The 14,745-nt window shown below is 45.9% G+C and overlaps 1 protein-coding gene across 2 annotated transcripts; it reads left to right on the plus strand.

Annotated features, from left to right (window-relative positions):
• The first annotated feature begins 5,001 nt into the window (after positions 1–5,001).
• On the plus strand, positions 5,002–13,992 carry PSMD4 (proteasome 26S subunit ubiquitin receptor, non-ATPase 4). 2 transcript variants are annotated; one of them, XM_060029669.1, is made up of 10 exons: positions 5,002–5,069; positions 9,561–9,701; positions 10,714–10,828; positions 11,218–11,304; positions 11,548–11,616; positions 11,786–12,001; positions 12,388–12,505; positions 12,660–12,791; positions 12,876–12,943; positions 13,678–13,992. In XM_060029669.1, the coding sequence occupies exons 1-10, from the start codon at positions 5,044–5,046 to the stop codon at positions 13,846–13,848; spliced, it is 1,143 nt and encodes a 380-aa protein (XP_059885652.1). In that variant the 5' UTR covers positions 5,002–5,043; the 3' UTR covers positions 13,849–13,992. The 2 variants fall into 2 exon arrangements, with proteins under 2 accessions (XP_059885652.1, XP_059885662.1); XM_060029679.1 differs by having other exon boundaries at positions 12,388–12,496; positions 13,678–13,991.
• The last annotated feature ends 753 nt before the right edge of the window (positions 13,993–14,745 follow it).

Here is a 14,745-nt window from a genome sequence, read left to right on the forward strand (position 1 = left end):
ATGACTCTTTTTGAATTATGGCTGTCTCAGTAGTGGGATTGCTGGGTCGTATGGTAGTTCTATTTTTAGATTTTTAAGGAACCTCCATACTGTTCTTCATAGTGGCTGTATCAATTTACATTCCCACCAACTGTGCAAGAGAGTTTCCTTTTCTCTACACCCTCTCCAGCATTTATTGTTTCTAGATTTTTTAATCTAGAAAATTTAATTTAGAATTTAAAATTTAATCTAGAAAATTTGTTTCTAGATTTTTTAATGATTTTTTAATGATTTTTTAATGATGGCCATTCTGACTGGTGTGAGGTGATACCTCATTGTAGTTTTGATTTGCATTTCTCTAATGATTAGTGATGTTGAGCATCCTTTCATGTGTTTGTTGGTAATATAGATATCTTCTTTGGAGAAATGTCTATTTAGGTCTTCTGCCCATTTTTGGATTGGGTTGTTTGTTTTTTTTATATTGAGCTGCATGAGCTGTTCGTAAATTTTGGAGATTAATCCTTTGTCAGTTGCTTCATTTGCAAATATTTTCTCCCATTCTGAGGGTTGTCTTTTCGTCTTGTTTATGTTTTCCTTTGCTGTGCAAAAACTGACCCTGAATAGCCAAAGCAATCTTGAGAAAGAAAAACAGAGCTGGAGGAATCAGGCTCCCTGACTTCAGACTATACTACAAAGCTACAGTAATTAAGACAGTATGGTACTGGCACAAAAACAGAAATGTAGATCAATGGAACAGGATAGAAAGCCCAGAGATAAACCCACGCACATATGATCACCTTGTTTTTGATAAAGGAGGCAAGAATATACAATGGAGCAAAGACAGCCTCTTTAATCGGTGGTGCTGGGAAAACTGGACAGCTACATGTAAAAGAATGAAATTAGAACACTCCCTAACACCATACACAAAAGTAAACTCAAAATGGATTAAAGACCTAAATGTAAGGCCAGACACTATAAAACTCTTAGAGGAAAACATAGGCAGAACACTATGACATAAATCACAGCAAGATCCTTTTGACCCACCACCTAGAGAAATGGAAATAAAAACAAAAATAAACCAATGGGACCTAATGAAACTTAAAAGCTTTTGCATACCTCGTCACCCTTCAACATACTCAGGCAGCTGCTGAGTGGGTGCACTAGATGGTCAGAGGGTCCCTCTAGTGGTGGGTAGCAGCTACCACTTATTCTGCAGCTGTACCCTGCCATCTGTATTCAGATGCAAGTAGGGCCTGTTGCAAAAATGAGGGAAATCAAAACCATAGGATTATAAAGCTGGAAATCCTGGTCTAATGTTTTACTCTTAAGCATGTCAATCTCAGCTATTCTGAAAGTTATTTACCGCAGTTGGAGTCTCATTCACTCTTTAAACAAAGATTAGCCAGTTAAAATAGATTTCAGATTATCCTCTTCATTCTTGGGAATTCCCTGGTGGTCCAGGTTTAAGACTCTGCGCTTCCACTGCAGGGGGCCCGGGTTTGATCCCTTGTTGGGGAACTAAGATATCGCAAGCTGCATGGCACAGCCAAAAAAAATAAAGGGGCGTCTTGTTTTTAAAGGAAAAAAAAAAACAAGCTGTTCATTCTTTAGTTTTTCAAAGACACAAAAACAGTTCAATATCATCTCCTGTAAAATTACTTCTTAAAAGTTCATTAAAGAGCATGAGTTATTTCTAATTTCTCCTCTTTTTTTTTTTTTTTTTGCGGTACGCGGGCCTCTCACTGTTGTGGCCTCTCCCGTTGCGGAGCACAGGCTCCGGACGCGCAGGCTCAGCGGCCATGGCTCACGGGCCCAGCTGCTCCGCGGCATGTGGGATCTTCCCGGACCGGGGCACGAACCCGTGTCCCCTGCATCGGCAGGCGGACTCTCAACCACTGCGCCACCAGGGAAGCCCTCTCCTCTTTTTTTTTACAAAAAATTTTATTATGGAAATTTCCAAACCAAATGTAGAGTATAGGAAACTGACATGTATGCATCACCCAGCTTCAATAATTGTCAACACAAATAAGGCCAATCTGTTTTATGTATACTTTCTACCCCACCCCTCCTTTCTCTCTGCACCTCCAAAGGATTAAGTTAAATCGCAGACATCATATCCGTTCATGCATAAATACCTCAATATATATAACTCAAGAGATAAGGGCTCTTTTTAAACATAACAACATTATCATGCCTTTAAAAATTGATAATTCCTTAATAATACCCAGGCAGTGGTCAATGTTAGCCAATTGTCTTACAAATGAATTTTTTTTGGCTGCGCTGTGAGGCTTGTGGGATCTTATTTCCCTGACCAGGGATCGAACCCGTGCCCTCGGCAGTGAAAGTGCAGAGTCCTAACCACTGGACCACCAGGGAAGTCCCGAAGTGAATTTTTACAGATAGTTTTTTTTTACCCCAATCTCTCTTGTACTCACTCCAAGTTTTTACCCTGACCACCCAACTGAAACATCTTTTATTAAGGTCGCTGATGACCTCAGTGTTGCTAAATATATCAGTCCTCATCTTACTTGACATGTCAGCAGCATCTGACAGTTTATTGCTCTTTGAAATACTTTTCTTCATTTAGCTTCTGGGATACTATGTGTTTTCTCCCGGTTGTCCTTACCAAGGTGCTACACTGCTCCATCTCCATCCTCTTTTCTGGTTCCTCCTTTCCTCTCTAACCTCTAAATGTTGAAATGTCCAGGGTTCAATCATAGGCCCCCTTCTTTTAGTCTACATTCACTCCCTAGGTAATGTTTTAAAGTTTTAAAGGCCCTGTATAATTTGTCAAACACCCCTGTCACCTCATGATTAGCTAAAAACTTCCAAATTTCTATCTCCAGCCCAGATCGTTTTTCTGAACTGCAAACTCATATATCTACGCACTTACTTGACATCTCCATTTAGGTGTCTAACAGGCATCTTAAATCTAACATGTCCAAAGCTAAATTTCTGGTTCCTGCCCCTCCTAGCCCATCTTCAGAAATAGTGCCTCCATTCTTGTAGTTGCTTAGAATCAACTCTAGTGTTTTCCTTAACACTCCCATTTCTTACATCCTCCAACAAATCCACTGGCAAATTTTCTAAGTTTTGTATCGTATGACATACTCAAAATCCATCCATATGTCACTATTTTCACGTCTTGTTACCACCCTACAATAAGCTACCAGCATACCTGATCACTGAAGTAGTCTGCTAACTGGTCTATATCCTGTTCTTTTCCCCCCACAGTCTGTTCTCAATGCAGCAGCCAGAGTGATCCTCTTCTGAAAATTTCCAACAGCTCCTATCTCAGAGTCCTTAAAATAATCTTTGCAACTGTACATGATTCAACCTTTCCACTCCCTTTGCCTCTCTGGCCTCATTTCTTCTCTCTCTCTCCCTCTACTCCAGCCTTCATGGTCTTAAGTACACTCTTGCCTCAGGGCATTTGCACTTTCTCTTTCCCCCAGGTATCCTTCAGGTCTCTTTTCAACTGTAAGTCTTCCCTAATATTCTGTTTATATAAAAAGGAAAACACATCCATCCTAGTTTTATCATTTGACAATATATTTACTTATTGGTTTATTATCTGCCTTCCCCATAGAATACAAGCTCCACAAGGGCAGACTTTATTATGTTCCCTTCCAAGTTCTCTACATCGTGTAGCTCCTTTTCAAAAAAATGTAATTCTTGTCTTGTTTTTAAAATATTTTGTTTATGTTTGAACTAGTCACTAATTATTTTTCTGTGCTTTCTTATTTTTCTTCCCTTTGCTGTCTACTATCCTTGTCTATGGTTACAGTGACAGGTTTTGGTTTTTTTTTTTTTTCTCTAGTGATACAGAGATTTAACTCCTACCAGCTGTGATGGTTACCAATAACTTTTGAACATATCCGTTAAAACTTTACCAACATTTAGGTAATATCTACAACACTCTTGCCATCTCCATCTACTATCTACCATCTCTGTAGTCATGCCTTGGTCCCGCTTCCTTCAAGATAGAGACCTGGAATTTTCGGTTTTACTTTGGGGTGTGTGTGTGTGTGTGTGTGTGTGTGTGTGTGTGTGTGTAGGGGAAGGTAGGCCAAGGCATTTATTTGTTTATTTTAGTTTTGACCTGGAATTTTCGGTTTTACTTTGGGGTGTGTGTGTGTGTGTGTGTGTGTGTGTGTGTGTGTGTAGGGGAAGGTAGGCCAAGGCATTTATTTGTTTATTTTAGTTTTGACCTGGAATTTTCGGTTTTACTTTGGGGTGTGTGTGTGTGTGTGTGTGTGTGTGTGTGTAGGGGAAGGTAGGCCAAGGCATTTATTTGTTTATTTTAGTTTTGGCCGCGCAGTGGCATGTGGGATCTTACTTCCCTGACCAGGGATGGAACCTGTGCCCGCTGCAGTGGAAGCGCAGAGTCCTAACCACTGCAGGAAATTCCCAGCCAAGGCATTTTTTAATGTAATTCTTGATTAAGAAACCAAAACGGTTGACTAGGTTGTCTCCCATTCTTTGGGAGATTAGTTAAAATTACTGATTCGTCAAACTTTTTCTGCATTCCTACCATGTGTCAGGCTATGTAGTGGACTCAGGGATAGCAGAGATTGCCACCTTTCCTGCCTTAATGCAGTGGGAAAGATAGATACACAAGCAAATGCAATTCAGGGGCATAAGGGCTTAGTAGTTTGATGAACAAAGTGCCATGGGGAACAGAGTGAGCTGGAAAGTCACTAGTCATCCCACCACTTTTTAAAAATGCTGGAACAGACATAGCCACAGAACTTTCAAAGGTTCCTCCACAGCTTCTCTTAGATCCTGTCGGCAGGGAACCCCACCAGAAAACCTGAACGGCAGGGCAGGTGGAGGTGGGACCCTCTTTTTCACGTTATCTCGCCTCTCCCCCAACACCCACCCGCCCGAAACGTCCCTTTTATTTTGGCGGCGCCTACAACTCCCAGAACGCAACGCGGAGGATGGAGGCGGAACCAGCTGGCGGAGCTGAGATCAGTGATTGGTGATGAGCGCTGGGCCAATTGGAGGAGTTGTTGTTAGGTGGTCCAGGAGAACCGGTCGGGGAGGCAGGAAGGCGGCAGGATGGTGTTGGAAAGCACTATGGTCTGGTGAGGAGCTACCTCGGGCCCCCGTGGGGAGCGGGACTGGGTCGGCGGCACGTGTAGCTCGGAGGCCGGGCGGACCTCGGGTGGGTGAGCGCGCCTGATGGGCGAGATGAGGCCTTGGGCCGGGAGGGAAGGAGCCCCATCGACTCCCTGAGTCATCCCGGGGCCCCGGAGGTAGTTCCCGGAGGACAGGCCTGGGGTACTCCCCTTAACCCTCAATCCGCGGACAGTCATTGATCGGCCCTGCTGCCTTTCTCTATTCCAGCTTCGTCTTCTCTAGCCCAGCTCAGGCCTGTCTTTAGCCAGAGTCCTTCTCGGACTCATCGTGATAGTCTTCTGCCCTTCTCTCTTCTTCTCAGAATGATGGATGTTAGAAAGAGAGATGATAAATCCCTTCCCCGCCCCATTCAGTCTCTAACTCCATTGCCTTTCCCTGTATCATCTTCAGAGGTACTCTTTATAGCTTGCTTTCTAAGTGTCAGACATTTAATTTACTTTATCTGCCTTAAACCTCGCAGTACTTCAAGGTGAACATCCCTCCCTTTTGCAGATGAGGATACCAAGTCTCGGCAATTTTAAATGACTTATACAAAGTCACACAGCTAATTAAGTGGTGAAGCCAAGGTTTAAACCCAGGATTATCTGACGCAGAGGCTCTTATCCAGTGAGCTAGCTCTCTTCATCAGTCTCAGACATGGCTGAGTAGCTATTGGGAGTCAGATTTGCAAGTCTGATTTGCAAAAGTCAAACTTTTGCAAGGTTTCAAGAGTTTCTTCTAAGTGTGAGCATAGAATAAAAACAGAATAGTACACAAACACACACAAATCTCCAATTGCATGGAACAGACACCTAGGAGTTTTCTTTTTGCCGGGAGGATAGTGTTGCCAGATAACATGTTGGATGCCCAGTTAAATTTGAATTTCACATAAACAATAGTTTTTAATATCAAAAAGTGGCTATAAGTGTGTCACAAATATTGTGTGGGGCATACTTATACTAAAAAGTTATTGTTCATCTGAAATTCAAATTTAACTGGGAGTCCTATATTTTCGTTTGCTAAATATGGCAGCCTGTGGGAGAGAGCATATTAAGAGTAGAAAGAGGACAGGATTTGGAATCCAAAAACCTGTGTTTTTAGTACTTACCAGCTGCATGTTCTTGAGAATGTAGTAAATCTCTCACTTTATCTATAAAATGGGACTATAATAGTAACATCTACTTGTAGCACAAGTAGGCAACATGTAGGTCGTGGTGGTCTGTAAACTGTACAGCACTGTACATCTGTTAGTTGCCATGGTACTTGAGTCCTCAAGAAAGAATTTAAGAAGGGCCTTGAAGGGACTTAGACAAATGTTAAGGAGAGGCCATTACGAGTAGCGAGAAGGGCATAAAGAAAGCTGCTGAAGTGTAAATTATCAAGGCATGTTTAGGAAGTAGGAAATAGACTAGTATGACTTTATTATTAGGTTGTTGGTTTAAGGTAGTTCCTTTTTTTAGAGAAAGGTAGATACAACCAGGTAGAAGACCACAAATGTCAGGCTGAGGAGGTTGAGTTCCGTCCTGTACCCTTCAGTACAGGACTACTGAAAAAGTTCTGAGGTTGGTCGAGGCAGAGCTGTATACAAAATGGAATTTAAGAATATTGATCTGGCTTGACGTATAGGAGGAAAGATTAGGTCCAGAGAGACGTATTGGTGGCGTATTGTACTAGCCCGGCCTTAGAATAACGGTGAGAGCCACTCCTTTTCTCATGCTTTGCTGTGCATCAGAATTCACTGGAGGAGCTTATTAAAAAATTGTGTATATTTAACTCTACTCTCAATCTTCTGAATCAGACACCCAGCCAGGGAAGTTTAGGCATCTGTATTCTTTTTTTTAAATGAAGGCTTTATGGAATAGCTGAATAATATCATAAGCCCTTTTTGATATGATTTTTTTTTTTTTTTTGCGGTACGTGCGCCTCTCACTGTTGTGGCCTCTCCTGTTGCGGAGCACAGGCTCCGGACGCGCAGGCTCAGCGGCCATGGCTCATGGGCCCAGCCGCTCCATGGCATGTGGGAACTTCCCAGACCGGGGCACGAACCCGTGTCCCCTGCATCAGCAGGCGGACTCTGAACCACTGCGCCACCAGGGAAGCCCTGATATGAATTTTTGTTGGGAAAAATAACACACCATTGCACAAAAGTAGTCACAGGAAATACATATATTATTCCATTCATATAAAGTTCAACATTGGGAAAATTAAACAGTATACTTTTTGGAGATGCATACATAGTTGTGAAGGCATCTGTGTTTTTAACAGTGCCAGCACCACCATCACCCTCCAAGTGGTTCTGATGCACGCATGACAGTGTGAGAACTACCGCCATGTTCTGCACTGTGAGTTCTCCCTCCCTCTCAGGCCCCGCTTCCTCTGACACCTTCCTTCCACCCTCATCCATCCGCTGGTCTTGCCCACAGTCTTTATTTTATTTTATTTATTTATTTTTGTTTGTGTTGGGTCTTCGTTTCTGTGCAAGGGCTTTCTCCAGTTGCGGCGAGCGGGCCTCTCACTGTCGCGGCCTCTCCCATTGCGGAGCACAGGTTCCAGACGCGCAGGCTCAGTAGTTGTGGCTCACGGGCTTAGTTGCTCCGCGGCATGTGGAATCTTCCCAGACCAGGGCTCGAACCCATGTCCCCTGCATTGGCAGGCAGATTCTTAACCACTGCACCACCAGGGAAGCCCCCCACAGTCTTTATACTTAGCTATTCCATCTGGATGATCCTCAAAGCTTCCATTGTTTTTATATTTGGACTCACCTGCTGTATTTGAAGCTAGAAAGGCAGTTACTTCCCTGCTGGGAAAGTAATTGGAAACGGTGTATCAGGGAAAAAAGAATGTAATGCATGGTCAGTAGAGTCTGCCCTTGACCTCCTTTATATAGATTGAATTTCCACTATAAGGACTAATCTGTGTTTCATGCTTACTGTTAGGCACTGTGCTAAGTGCTTTCCATGCATTTAATCCTCATAGCAACCCTGTGAGTGTAGGTATAATAAAACCCATTTTACGGATGAGGTAACTGGATCTTAGAGAAATTAAGTAGCTTCCTCAGGATCACAGAACTAGTAAGTAGCAGAGTGGAGATTTGAACCTGTGCCTGAACACTGCCCTTCCCTCCCTTTCTACTTGTCTTCCGGTAGCTTCTTAATTACCTCTCTTCGTCACTTTTATTTTATTTTATTTTATTATTATTATTTTTTTTTGCGGTACGCAGGCCTCTCACTGTTGTGGCCTCTCCCGCTGCGGAGCACAGGCTCCGGACGCGCAGGCTCAGTGGCCATGGCTCACGGGCCCAGCCGCTCTGCAGCACGAACCCGTGTCCCCTGCATTGGCAGGCGGACTCTCAACCAGTGCGCCACCAGGGAAGCCCTCTTCGTCACTTTTGATTTGTATTTATTCCCAGGCGAAGGATAGTAAAGAAAAAAAATTGCCCCCAAGCCCATATTTTGCTTGCCAATAGAAATGAGGTGTCACATCGAGGACACTGCTTCCTTTTGGAGTTCTAAGGGACCTCAATTCATCAAGAATTGATTCTCTGCTGGGATATATAACTGCTTCACTTACCTGCCTTCTTTTGGTCTCCAGGAAGCTGGCCCTTGTATTTCATGTTATTTGGATTCTTCGCAATTGTGAAAAATTGCAGGGAGAGTGTAGGCGAGAACCCCAAATCTATGAAATCTCTTTTTTTTTTTTTTTTTTTTTTTTGCGGTACGCGGACCTCTTACTGTTGTGGCCTCTCCCGTTGCGGAGCACAGGCTCCGGACATGCAGGCTCAGTGGCCATGGCTCACGGGCCCAGCCGCTCTGCGGCATGTGGGATCTTCCCAGACCGGGGCACGAACCCGTGTCCCCTGCATCGGCAGGTGGACTCTCAACCACTGCGCCACCAGGGAAGCCCTGAAACTTCATTTTTGCAGTTCAGTCCAGCTGCCAAAGCTGTTAAACATTTAACCAGATAATTACATTGTGCCTTCCTGCACTCAGTGCTGCCAAGTGTGTATTATTTTACAAGTGTTTTACAAATATTTTTAAGTTGCCCTCTTCATTGCCTACCTTTGGAATACTCCTATTTTAGTAGCAGACAACATGTTCCTCCATAACCATGATTAATAACACTTAATGCACCTTATAAGAAGGTGGTTGTGGTACATTAGTAGCTCGCAGCCTTGGGCACTTACATTATCACTTGTGGAGACTTAAAAAGTTTTTCCTCCTTTGGTTATTTTGAGGCAGTAAGTCTAGAAGAAGGCTTGGTCATCTGCATAAAGAGAAAAGAAAAAGAAAAAAGGTTGCAGGTGATTCTCTGTTCTGCAAAGACTGAGAGCCGCTGCCATACACGACAGTGCCCCTCACAGGAGAGTTGTTGAAGGAGGTGGGGGTCCCTGGAACTGGAGAGGATGTCTCAGATCCTGCAGTGTGTCTTCTCTCTCCTCCTTCACCCTAATCTGACAGCGTGGACAACAGCGAGTATATGCGGAACGGGGACTTCCTACCCACCCGGCTACAGGCCCAGCAGGATGCTGTCAACATAGTCTGTCACTCCAAGACCCGTAGCAACCCTGAGAACAACGTGGGCCTCATCACACTGGCCAAGTACGTGGGGCAGAGCAGGAGGGGTTTGGGGGAGGCGGGGGTGTTTTCTGTATGTGACCCACTGTGGTGCCCAGGTAGCTACCCTTTTGCAGATTCCATGAGGCTTCCATGAGAACTTCCTAGACTGCCTTCTTCACTGTTCAGTATAAATATAAACAGCAACTTGTTTTTAATATTAACCTGAATTTAATACAGTTATGAAGCTAAATCTCCCGGGGTAAAATTTCACAGTGTATTTTTTCTTTTTTCTGGATGCACTGCGCGGCATGTGGGATCTTAGTTCCCTGACCAGGGATTAAGCCCCTGCCCCTTCTAGTGGAAGTGCGGAGTCTTAACCACTGGACCGCCAAGGAAGTTCCCACAGTGTATCTTAAAGGCAGTAAGAAGCGGTTTTGGGTCAGAGCCCCAGGGCGTATATCACACAGCCTATTACCCCAAAAGTGATTTGTTTTAGGAACTGATAATCCTCAAATGAGTGACCACCCATCCCGATATACATGTTATTAGCTAGAAAATGGGTCTAGAAATGGAGAGGGTAGGAGAGATAAGAAGGCGCATCCAGATATTGTAGAGGATTCCCAGGGCTCCGAGAACAAGATGACATGAGAGAGGCTGGGGGAAATATTGGGAGGAAGAGGGCAAGTTTCTCACAAAATCAACCACTTCTTATTTTCTGTGTTTCATGTCTAAACACTAGATGTTTTTCCCTAGTTTTATTGAGATGTAATTGACATGAAGTTTAAGGTGTACAAGATAATGATTTGATAAATGTGTATATTGCAAAATGATCACCACAGTAAGTTTAATTAATACCCATGTCTCACATAGTTAACAAATTTTTTTCCTTGTGATGAGAACTTATAAGATCCACTCTCTAAACACTAGATATTTGATTAAGAAAAATAGAGATTACAGTTATTATCAAGATCCCTAAAGAAAAGATTAGTCAAACACAGTTTGGAGGCACTTGTCCTGACCTGAAATCACAGAAGGTGCTTTCTCCACATCCCAGTGACTGTGAAGTGCTGACCACACTCACCCCTGACACCGGCCGCATCCTGTCTAAGCTCCACACTGTCCAACCCAAAGGCAAGATCACCTTCTGCACTGGCATCCGCGTGGCCCATGTGAGTCCTGTTGGATCCCTTTGGTGGTTCCTCCTTGCTCTGGGCTTCTGCCTCCACCCTTGTTCATTTTTCCCCTGGACTCTTGAGCTAGAACCAGCGCAAGGGAGGAGAGGTGACCTAGAGAAAGGAGTAGAAAGGATATGATGGGATGAATCCCAGGATCGGTGAAGATCATGAAGGGAAACATCCCTAGAATTGAGAATTAACCCCTCTTCCTTATCCACGGAGAGGCACAGCAAGAAGGGAAGGGTGTAGGAGGGGGTTTAGACCTGGTGTGAGCATGATGGTAGGCTCAAGGTACACAGAAGCCATAGAAAAAGAGCAGAGTGACAGGAAAGAGCTGGGTGATTCCTCTGGCTGACTCCAGGAACTTCCTCTTCCTTTTCAAGCTGGCCCTGAAGCACCGACAGGGCAAGAATCACAAGATGCGAATCATTGCCTTTGTGGGAAGCCCCGTGGAGGACAATGAGAAGGATGTGAGTCCAAGTGATAACTGGGGAATTTGGGCACCACATGTTTGGGAATGGGGTCTGTTGGCCCCTAGGAGAGCCAGAGAGGCATTGGGTTCATCACTTTGGGGAAAGGAGGATGTGCAGAATTCAGTGTTTCTGTTGGGGGACCTTGGAGAGGTCTACCAATTCCTGTATGCTTTTGTGAGGTGTGTCATCTCCCATCGTGGTATGGAATAGATTTCCTTATTTCTCTCCCCTTCTTCGCAGCTGGTGAAACTGGCTAAACGCCTCAAGAAGGAGAAAGTAAATGTTGACATTATCAATTTTGGGGAAGAGGTGAGTAAGGACCATTCGGGAGGCATTGACTGCTGTGGTTGTAAACAGAGAACAGTCCTTACCCAGAGGAGTGTCTGCATGTGGGAGAGTAGCTACAGACAGGAGCTGACATGGCAGAGAATGGGGGGCAGGGCGAGAAGGAGAGCCTCCTATGTTCTTCCCTCCCCAGGAGGTGAACACAGAAAAGCTGACCGCCTTTGTAAACACGCTGAATGGCAAAGATGGAACCGGTTCTCATCTGGTGACAGTGCCTCCTGGGCCCAGCTTGGCTGATGCCCTCATCAGTTCTCCAATTCTGGCTGGGGAAGGCGGTGCCATGCTGGGTCTTGGTGCCAGTGACTTTGAATTTGGAGTGGATCCCAGTGCTGATCCTGAGCTGGCCTTGGTGAGCAAACGTTGACCTCAGGGAACCTTCCTTGTCCTCCTCTACTGGTCCACACGGCACATAGCTTCTCTAGGGCTAGACAGTCCTAATACCCTTGCTCGTTTTCCCAGAGCCCCTCTTGGTCCCTCTTCCCCACAGTTCTGTCTGATCTCTAGGGATACCAATGTCAGACTCTCTCTTGTTCACTTCTCCCCGTTAAACCCCAGGTTTCTCCCAAGTCCGTCCTTTTTTGCTATATCACCTGTTATCTCTCCAGCCCCTTCCCCATGTATATAAACCAGAAGCTCCCCCTTTACGGTGTGTTCCCACCCCTCAGCTGCGTTCCCCAGCTGCCTTCCCTGGTGCCCAGGGCTGGAGAATGTCTGATTTCCCTTGCCCTTGGCCAGGCCCTTCGTGTTTCTATGGAAGAGCAGCGGCAGCGGCAGGAGGAGGAGGCGCGGCGGGCAGCTGCCGCCTCTGCCGCTGAGGCCGGAATTGCTACGACTGGGACTGAAGGTGAAAGAGGTGGAATCTGAAGTCCCGGGACTGCGGGGTGCTCCGTGGAGGCCTGGTGTAGATGGGGGTGGGGGGTCTGGCAGTGTGGGAACGCGTGGGCTTGGGGGTGGGTCTTTGTGGAATATGGCATGGTTCCACCCCGCCGCTCTCTCCCTTTTCCCAGACTCGGACGATGCCCTGCTGAAGATGACCATCAGCCAGCAGGAGTTTGGCCGCACGGGGCTCCCCGACCTAAGTAGTATGACCGAGGAAGAGCAGATTGCATATGCCATGCAGATGTCCCTCCAGGGCGCAGGTGAGCCAGAACCTGGGTGGTTGTGCTGAGGCGGAGACATTGGGTGAGGACATGAAACTGAACGGACTGACCTCTTTTCCTCAGAATTTGGCCAGGCAGAATCAGCTGACATTGATGCCAGTTCAGCCATGGACACATCTGAGCCTGCCAAGGTAAGGGCCAGCAATAACTCCCTGCCCCATCAGGCTTAAAATCCCCTTGTGTTCAGATCCTCAGCCCACTAGGCCTGGGACTGTTCCTCTCTTGGGGTTTCATAGATGAGCTCTTGCAGGAGCAGAAGGAAAGAAACACATGGATGTACATTCCTTGTATGTCAACCTTGCTAAGGCAAGAATGCTAGTGGCCAGAGTTGGAGAGGTGTCCTGGTATTTTGTAATTTTCCTTCCTTGCTGGTGGGAGCAGTCTGGATAATTCTCAGTGCTATCATCTTCCCAGGAGGGTGAAGAAAGGGTCCAGGAAAAAAGGGGGAGAGTGGGTGTCTGACAGCAGGAAACCTAAAGGTGATGGCATCTGTTTTTATCCTTTGAGCTCAGAAAGCAGAGTTCTCAGGCTTCTCCTCTAATCGGTCAGTAATAAATGTTTGGGGGAATTCTTTGGTGGTCCAGTGGTTAGGACTTGGCACATTCAGTGCCGGGGGCCTGGGTTTGATCCCTGGTCGGGGAACTAAGGTCTCGCAAACCGCGCCAGTGGGGCCGAAAAACTAAACGAAAATAAATGTTTGAGTTCATACTGTGTATAGGTGCTGGGTATCTTCCCAAATCCTCCTTCCTGTCCTTGGCCAGAGGTGCCCTCCACCCCCAGTCAGGTGCGCTCCCATCCTCCTACACTTGCTTGCTCCCCGGCCAGCCTATCCCCGCTGCCCCGAGCTGACACAGCCCTTTTTCAGGAGGAGGATGATTATGATGTGATGCAGGACCCCGAGTTCCTTCAGAGTGTCCTGGAGAACCTTCCAGGTGTGGATCCCAACAATGAGGCCATTCGAAATGCCATGGGCTCCCTGGCTTCCCAGGCCACCAAGGATGGCAAGAAGGACAAGAAGGAGGAGGACAAGAAGTGAGACTGGAGGGAAAAGGGAGCTGAGCCTGTGCAGGGGGCCGAGTAGGGTGGGGTGGGATATAGAGTTAGATGCGTTGTCTGTGACCACTGCAACCTAAATAAAGCTTGGCAACTTTTTTTCTTTTTTGCTTCAAACAGCGGTAGCTTTGAGTGTGACCATTCCCCTTCCACCCATCTCCACCCCTGACAATCCTTCCTTAGGAAAAGCTTTGCTGAGAGCCACCTGTGCTAGGCACTGGGGCCACAGAGGGGAACAGAAAACAGTACTGGCCTCTGGCCTTTTTTGCTGTATCACCTGTTATCTCTCCAGCTCCTTCCCCATGTGTATAAACCGGAAGGGCCAGCCTGTAAATGAGCAGTACCTGCGTCTAATAAGTGTCCAAAGAGAGGCCTGAACAGGCACTGTGGAAATGCTGAGGAGAGAGCGCCAAACCCTTGCAGCCTCTGGGAAGGCTCCTGGAGGCAATGTTTGAGCCCTCATCAGCCAGCGAGCAAGAGATAGGGATGCTTCCAGTCCGCAGGAACAGCATGTGCTGATGGCGCGGAGGCACTTTGTCACTCAAAGACCGGTTGGGTGAGTGACAGGAGATGGAGGTGGAAAAGTCGGCAACAGTCAGAACACCAAAGGTCAGGGATCTTTGAGGCCTGACTTTCGCAAGGTGGGGTCTGTGAAGGAGAAACATGATGTGTCTCCTTGGAGCACCAAATTTAGAGGAAGGTTTTTTTGTGGGGCATGGACTAGAATGCACAATTCACATAATCTCCCCCTTTGTTTATTATATTTGAAGAGGTAAATAATATTTTACACATAAAATACTTAACCTATATATAAATTGTGACGTGTAAGAAAACTGACATATCTGAAACCACTCAATGTAAGAGCTGGAATATTCCTAAC

Source organism: Delphinus delphis, chromosome 1, assembly GCF_949987515.2.
Source record: "Delphinus delphis chromosome 1, mDelDel1.2, whole genome shotgun sequence".
In the NCBI taxonomy this organism is placed as follows: Eukaryota; Metazoa; Chordata; class Mammalia; order Artiodactyla; family Delphinidae; genus Delphinus; species Delphinus delphis.

Bases quoted from the DNA above. Each gene is read 5' to 3' on its own strand.
- PSMD4 (XM_060029669.1), top strand. From the start codon at position 5,044: ATGGTGTTGGAAAGCACTATGGTCTG. The intron at 9,702-10,713 runs GTACGTGGGGCA...TCCACATCCCAG, and splicing joins GGCCTCATCACACTGGCCAA to TGACTGTGAAGTGCTGACCA. The intron at 12,002-12,387 runs GTGAGCAAACGT...GCCCTTGGCCAG, and splicing joins CTGATCCTGAGCTGGCCTTG to GCCCTTCGTGTTTCTATGGA.